Source organism: Triticum aestivum, chromosome 3B, assembly GCF_018294505.1.
Source record: "Triticum aestivum cultivar Chinese Spring chromosome 3B, IWGSC CS RefSeq v2.1, whole genome shotgun sequence".
Taxonomy (NCBI): Eukaryota; Viridiplantae; Streptophyta; class Magnoliopsida; order Poales; family Poaceae; genus Triticum; species Triticum aestivum.
Genome location: NC_057801.1, coordinates 195204514 through 195212703, shown reverse-complemented (window position 1 = coordinate 195212703; position 8190 = coordinate 195204514). Strand labels below are relative to the sequence as shown.

The 8190-nt window shown below is 46.6% G+C and overlaps 1 protein-coding gene across 1 annotated transcript; it reads right to left on the bottom strand.

Moving 5' to 3' along the window:
• Positions 1-6015: 6015 nt before the first annotated feature.
• On the bottom strand, positions 6016-7426 carry LOC123065208 (uncharacterized). Its single transcript, XM_044488556.1, has one exon. It carries the CDS (start codon positions 7355-7357, stop codon positions 6293-6295), a length of 1065 nt encoding a protein of 354 aa, XP_044344491.1. The 5' UTR covers positions 7358-7426; the 3' UTR covers positions 6016-6292.
• Between the last annotated feature and the right edge of the window lie 764 nt (positions 7427-8190).

Genomic DNA, 8190 nt, shown 5'->3' with positions numbered 1-8190 from the left:
ACTCCCACCCTTCCATCATTGCTAGCCTCTTCGGTACCGTGCATTGCCCTTTCTCACCTTGAGAGTTGGTGAAAACTTCACCGGTGCATCAAAACCCCGTGATACGATACGCTCTATCACACATAAACCTCCTTATATCTTCCTCAAAACAGCCACCATACCTACCTATTATGGCATTTCCATAGCCATTCCGAGATATATTGCCATGCAACTTTCCACCGTTCCGTTCAACATGACACGCATCATCATTGTCATATTGCCTTGCATGATCATGTAGTTGACATCGTATTTGTGGCAAGGCCACCTTCATAATTTCATACATGTCACTTTTGATTCATTGCCCATCCCGGTACACCGCCGGAGGCATTCATATAGATTCATATCTTGTTCTAGTTTTGAGTTGTAACTCATGAGTTGTAATAAATAGAAGTGTGATGATCATCATTATTAGAGCATTGTCCCAAACAAATAAAAAAAGGCCCAAAAAAGGGGGACAATGCTACTATCTTTTTCCACACGGGTGCTTCAAAGTAGCACCATGTTCTTCATATAGAGAGTCTCATTTGTTGTCACTTTCATATACTAGTGGGAATTTTTCATTGTAGAACTTGGCTTGTATATTCCAACGATGGGCTTCCTCAAAATGCCCTAGGTCTTCGTGAGCAAGCAAGTTGGATGCACACCCACTAGTTTCTTTTGTTGAGCTTTCATACATTTATAGCTCTAGTGCATCTGTTGCATGGCAATCCCTACTCCTCATGTTGACATCAAATGATGGGCATCTCCAAAGCCCGTTGATTAGCCTGTTAACATGAGACTTTCTCCTTTTTTCTTCTCCACACAACCTCCATCATCATATTCTATTCCACCCATAGTGCTATATCCATGGCTGACGCTCATGTATTGCGTGAAAGCTGAAAAAGTTTGAGATTACTTAAGTATGAAACAATTGCTTGGCTTGTCATCGGGGGTGTGCAAGATGAGAAGATTTTTGTGTGACGAAAATGGAGCATAACCAAACTATATGATTTTGTAGGGATGAACTTTCTTTAGCCATGTTATTTTGGGAAGACATGATTGCTTTGATTAGTACGCTTGAAGTATTACTATTTCTTATGTCAATATGTACTTTTATTTTGAATTATTTGGATCTGATCCATGCCACAATAAAGAAAATTACATTGAGAATTATGCTAGGTAGCATTCCACATCAAAAATTCTGTTTTTAACATTTACCTACTCGAGGACGAGCATGAATTAAGCTTGGGGATGCTTGATACGTCTCCAACGTATCTATAATTTTTGATTTTTCCATGCTATTATATGACCCGTTTTGGATGTTTATGGGCTTTACTTTACACTTTTATATCATTTTTGGGACTAACCTACTAACTGGAGGCCCAGCTCGAATTGCTGTTTTTTTTGGCTATTTCGGTGTTTCAAAGAAAAGGAATATCAAACGGAGTCCAAACGGAATGAAACCTTCGGGAGCGATCTTTTTGGAACAAACACAATCCACGAGACTTGGAGTGAACGTCAAGCAACAGAGGAGGCGGCCATGAGGGTGCCCGACGCGCCCCTTGGGGGTGGGCACGCCCCCACCCTCGTGGGCCCATCGAGCATCCACCGACCTACTTCTTCCTCCTATATATACTCCCGTACCCTGAAACCTTCGAGGAGCACCATGAAAAACTATTTCCACCGCCGCAACCTTCTGTATCCGCGAGATCCCATCTTGGAGCCTTCTCCGGTGCTCCGCCGGAGGGGGAATCGACCACGGAGGGCCTCTACATCATCTCCAAGACCTCTCCTATGAGTTGTGAGTAGTTTACCAAAGACCTTCGGGTCCATAGTTATAAGCTAGATGGCTTCTTCTCTCTCTTTGAATCTCAATACCAAGTTCTCCTCGATCTTCTTGGAGATCTATTCAATATAACTCTTTTTGCGGTGTGTTTGTCGAGATCCGATGAATTGTGGGTTTATGATCAAGTTTATCTATGAGAAATATTTGAATCTCCTCTGAATTATTTTATGTGTGATTAAGTTATCTTTGCAAGTCTTTTCGAATTATCAGTTTGGTTTGGCCTACTAGATTGATCTTTCTTGCAATGGGAGAAGTGCTTACCTTTGGGTTCAATCTTGCGGTGTCCTTTCCCACTGACAGCAGGGGCAACAAGGCACGTATTGTATTGTTGCCATCGAGGATAAAAAGATGGGGTTTATATCATATTGCATGAGTTTATCCCTCTACATCAGTCATCTTTCTTAATACGTTACTCTGTTCTTCATGAACTTAATACTCTAGATGCAGGCAGGAGTCGGCCGATGTGTGGAGTAATGGTAGTAGATGTAGAATCGTTTCGATCTACTTGTCACAGACGTGATGCCTATATACATGATCATGCCTAGATAATCTCATAACTATTCACTTTTCTATCAATTGCTCGACAGTAATTTATTCACCCACCGTAATACTTATGCTATCTTGAGAGAAGCCACTAGTGAAACTATGGCCCCCGGGTCTATCTTTTATCATATAAGTTTACCAGCTACTTTTATTTGCATCTTTTACTTTCCAATCTATATCATAAAAATACCAAAACTATTTATCTTATCATATTATCTCTATCAGATCTCACTTTCGCAAGTGGCCGTGAAGGGATTGACAACCCCTTTATTGCGTTGGTTGCGAGGTTCTTGTTTGTTTGTGTAGGTGCGTGGGACTTCTGAGGAGCCTCCTACTGGATTGATACCTTGGTTCTCAAAAACTGAGGGAAATACTTACGCTACTTTGCTACATCACCCTTTCCTCTTCAAGGAAAACCAATGCAAGCTCAAGACGTAGCAGTGCTATCGTATGTCAACATTGATGGAGACTTCAACCCACAGAGGGTAAGGGTTGTGCGAGTTTGGGGGGGTCCACCCACGAAGGGTTCACGAAGAAGCAACCTTGTCTATTCCACCATGGCTTACGTCCACGAAGGAGTAGCCTCACTCGGGTTGATCTTCACGAAGTAGACGATCTTCTTCCCCTTACAAACTTCTTGGTTCAAATCCACAAGATTTGATGCTCCCAAGTGACACCTAACCTATCTAGGAGACACGACTCTCCAAAAGGTAATAGATATTATTGTTGATGACGAACTCCTTGTTCTTGTGCTTCAAAAGATAGTCTCCTCAAGACTCAATCACTCCCACAGATTTGGCATGGTGGTGGGAGAAGGATTGGAGTGGAAAGCAACTTGAGGGGCTAGTTCAAGGATCAAATGGCTGGAGTGGAATGCCTTGATCTCAACACAAGCGTAGGTGGTTCTTTCTGACGAAGTGGATATGGGAAGTGTAGTTTCGTCCTGGTTGATCTCCCAAAGAGTGAGTGGTGGTGGAAGCGTATATATAGCCAGCGCCAAAGATCTAGCCGTTGCAAACTTTATGCATAACTCAGTGACACTGAAAGTAAATCTTGGTGGGATCGGACAGTGTAAAAGATTCAAACGTTAGACGTTTCAGTGAGACCGGATGAATCCACTCGGTCAGACCGATATGTGATGACCTAAGCAGATTCCTCATCTCGGTAATTTTGATCAGTCCAACTTGGTAGTTCCGAAATGAACATGATGGGTTACAGAAACTTGGTCATTGCACTTCGGTGGGACCGAATGTAATCTCGGTAGAACTGAGTTTCTAGGATTTGGCTTATGGCTCTATCTGGTGTATCTTGGTGGCTTCGGATAGGCGTGTTTTGGTGGGACCGAGATTGGACTTAGGAGTTTGGACAAATTGGATATGGAGAAAGTGGTTTAGGGTTTTGGAGCAATATCTTCAAGCACTTGAGCAAGTGACTCAAGATCAAAACCTCATCCCCTTTTAATAGTATTGACTTTCCTATGGAGTCAATGTGATCTTTGATCACTTAACAAAAAATGTAGAGTCTTGAAGCTTTAGCCAATGCTTGACCTTAGTGGCTTGAGGGGTTCACATCTCCATCCATCTACAAGCCTAGGTTGGACTATTCCTGAAATATACTTGATGAAAATGTTAGTCCAGCAACATGTATTTTGACATGAATTACCAAAACCACCAAGGGAGCAAGTGTGCTTTCACGGTGGCAACGACCACAGTCGACGGTGGACCGATAGTGGTGTTGTGGTCACAGATTCCTCGTTCTTCGAACCAAGGGGCCTACTGAGTGAGGTTTTCTGCGACTAGCAGCGGGGAGGTGGTGGCTATCGGCGGTTGCTGTGTGGCAGCATGATGGCTAGTAGCTAATTAGGCGGAGATCTTACACATCGGCCACTGTCAGCGTCGAGTAAGAGGAGGCGTGACTGCCGATGAAAGTTGAGCCAACTTCGATCATGGCAGACGGTGGCAGCGTGTACACGTCGTTACCCTGATGAAGGCATCGTCATTGTAGGTCTTGTCTCCTCGATCGGGCTACTCCGATGGAAACCCCTTGATCTGGGTCTTCTGGATAGAGTGATGGTGACGCTTGATGCCGTTCTCCCTCCCGGGACATCATTTCGGAGCAGCCGCTGGAGGGGTCGGGAGGTGGAATATGGTCGTGTATACCACATCAATGACGACGGGTCTAGGCAGCATGGCACAACAGAGTCTTCGCGGCTGATGCCTCTTGATGGATGAGCGGAGGGTGGTGACACTATTTGGCGTTGTGGCAGGGTCGACGGCTGGCCTTGCGAGGATAATGCGGGTCTCTACTCTGAAGATGTGTTGACTGTTCGATGGTGGTGTCGGCTTCTGAAGCTTGTGCATGTAGTGCGGGCTTAGGGTCCCCTGGACGAGATGTGTGCTTCTGGTACGCATGCGGGTGGCTCGGTGATGTTCCTGGTTCTAGATGGTGGAGCGTTGTGATGGCATCCTATATTGTCGAGTTCATAGGTGTGGAGATGTGGCTTTGGATTTTTTGATGTATGTTTTTGTGAGACCTTTGTTGAATAAAACCATAGCCTGGTTATCTGTATCTTTTGATTTATAGGTCGGGATTTTGAACCTTTGTTTCTAAGAAAACGCCCAAGTTGAGAGGGTCTAAATGGCTCCCGAGCTCATCTGCTCCTGTCTTGAACAGTAAAATCAAAATATATACTACAAAAACTCAAAAAAATTGTTTTTTTACATGAGAAATGTTTGAGTGCATGATGTCCGTGCCAATTTTCGGCGTGTTTGGACATCCGAGTAGCCCTCAGAAAAAAACAAAATTGATGTGTGTGAAAAAGTTTATTGTTCCTACGCCGTTTGAACCGATTTTGTTTTTGCTAAGAGCTATCAAATGTCCAAACATGCTGAAATTTTGGTTTGGACCTCATGCACCTTAACATCTTCTATAAAAAATCATTTAAAAAATCTAGTATTTATTTTATTTTACTACTCATCGAGAGGAGAGAGCTCGGGTATAAAAATGGATTTTCGGCCCAAGGTCAAAGACTTAGAGGAATTATGTACTTCTTATGTCAATACACATTGTTGTTCTTTTTATTATTTGCAAGATGTTATTCATTGTTTAACCATGTTATTTTTTATTCTTTCAAAAAGGTTAAACCCGGCTTGGAACAGGTGTAATTTTATACATCTGGATTTAATCTACATGTGTATATTAACGGCCGCCGTGTTCCGTATGGAATGAAAACGATGGCCGGAGGTCTGTATTGAATACGGGGTTATTTAGGAGCAAACCGACAATCTAAGCGGGGCCAAAGTCTACATGATACGTACTTCCACATGAATCACACAAATTTAATCTACTAGGCACCGATGAATGATTATTTGTTCATCTTTCCCTAAAACAAAAGATTATTTGTTCATTTTTAAAATCGACATGGCGAGCATCCGGGTATGATAGTACAATACTTGCCGACACAAAGGGTAAAATAGTGCAGTGGTGGCATGGCAGGGGAAGCGCAAACCCAAAGTTCTGCTGTGTCATCATGATTTTCAAATCATTGACGCCCAAAATCAAACATCGTACAGCTCCTCTAGCTAGCAAACAAAACCCACGGCGCTCTCTGGCCAAATCTGAATCCGATTCCAAATCAGAAGCTAGCTTTTGCACACTGGGTCAGAGCCAAGAACAGTAGTACTACTTCTAGGAGTACATTACAGCAGAACCGCACGGCCAGTTACAGCCAATATTAAAACTAATTAAGATCAAACTGATGAACATCGTTGGAGCTAATCATGAACACAGAGCATGATTACTTATGATAGTCCTAGTAGTTAAAGAAACATCCTGAGGCTGGATTAATAACTGAGTGAGTGAGTGGATAGCCAGTGAGATCGCTAGCTAGCCGCCGTGGAGGATGACCCAGATGTCCGAGAAGGCCTGGAGGATGACCGGGTGGTGGCGCGGCGCGTTGAGCGAGAGGTACGACCGCAGCAGCCGCTCCAGCTCCGCCGCGCCGAACATCTGCCGGCTCACGACCATATCCACCATCGACGCCCGGAAGTCGGCGTAGGGGTCCCGCGACCGCTGCACCACCGCGAACCCCCTGCGCACCTGCTCCTCCGCCGCCGACACCACCGGCCGGAACCCTTCCTTCACGCCGCACGTGTCGCAGCTGCTCGCCACGCGATTCTTGCGCCTCTGCCCCCTCGCCCTCGCTCTCGGCGGCGGCGGCGGCTTCGGCGCCACTGCCGCAGGTGACTTCTTCTTTAGTTTCTTCTTCTTGCTGTAGAACTCGGAGGAGTCGGAGGAGAAGGAGAAGCTTCTGGAGGAGGAGAAGAAGGCCTCCGCGTCCCCCTTCTTGGCGTCGCTGCGGTCGCGCTCGTCAGCGTCGCTGCTGAAAACGTCGTCGCCGTCAGTGTCCGAGGTGCTGAAGCCATAGGGGTTGTTGGAGAGCAGCTTCTTGCTCCTGTCGCCCTTGACCCGGCCACCGAGGCGGTGGCGGTGGTGCCCATGACCGTGGAGAGGGCTCTTTTTCTTGCTCTCCATCAGAGGCGACGCGTGCATAGAGAAGCGAGCCGGAGGTGGCAGAGATTGCACCGCGGCGCCGGCACGGCGGTGCACGCGGTCGAGTGCGTTGGAGAAGGACTCGGTGCGGCCGACGACAGTGGCGTAGTCGCGGCGAGAAGAGGTGAGGAACGAGTCCCTGTCGCGGGAGATGGCGGAGTCGGCGGCCAAGAGCGCGCGGCTGGAGGAGCAGGCGGAGCTCGGGGGCGGCTTGGACGCAGTCACCCCGTCGGCTGCCGCGCCCACCGCGGCGGAGCACGAGGAGGAAGAGGAGGTCGATGCGGTGTTGTTGTTGCAGGTCGAGCGGAGCAGCGAGCCCGGACGGAACATCCGGGCGAGCCGGTCCCTGAGGCGGCTGCTACTCCTGCCGCCACCGCCACCTCCGCCACCATGATCCATGGGTAGCTCAGTCAGTGCTCACTTGACGCCGGACTGGTTGGTTGTTGAAGCAGGGGAACACTGGTGCCGAGCCATCGGCGTTATATATAGGCGTGGGAGATGGAGCCGGGAGCGAAGGAAGGTTTGAAATGGCTAGTGTGAGCTGCCAGTACGCTACGTGCACTACGAGCCGTGCGTATAAAGTGGGTCACGTGACGAATTATTAATCAAGGCATAACATTTTTCTTGTTTATGCAAGGATAATAAAGCCGACGAATGTTTTGGCATGTATGTAAGCTTTCGGTTATGGAATCACTGACACTGAAGCACTGAGCAAATCATGCAAGATTTCCGTTATGGAGTGACGCGGAAACATATTTTCGTATCACTGAGCGATCATCCAGCATTCCAGATATGACATACGGTGGAACGAACGAATTACTGGCCTGTTTTTTTTTACAAAGAGTGAATTTTATAGACTCAAACGAAGTATCAAGAAGATACAATGAGCACACGTCCAACCTCTGCATACTACACACGAAAACACGTCGGCAACTAGGAAAGACATACAAGGCCAAGTCATGCGTAGACGAGGAAAAGCATCGACAAACTAGAGTAATGACAATATCCCACCAACCATCTCATGACACCGCATGGACGGCAAGGTTCTTCAACAACAATGCCTTCATGAAGGGGGCGACATTGAAGTGTCGCCATCGCCGGATCAAACCACAAGGCCAAAATCTAGGTTTTCACCTTGGAGAACCGATCCGAGTATATACGAGCAATGTCTTCAATAAGGCACAACGTAAAAATAATATCGGCATTGCCAGATATAACCACTCGGGTCTGAC

Bases quoted from the DNA above. Each gene is read 5' to 3' on its own strand.
- LOC123065208 (XM_044488556.1), bottom strand. From the start codon at position 7,357: ATGGATCATGGTGGCGGAGGTGGCGGTGGCGGCAGGAGTAGCAGCCGC.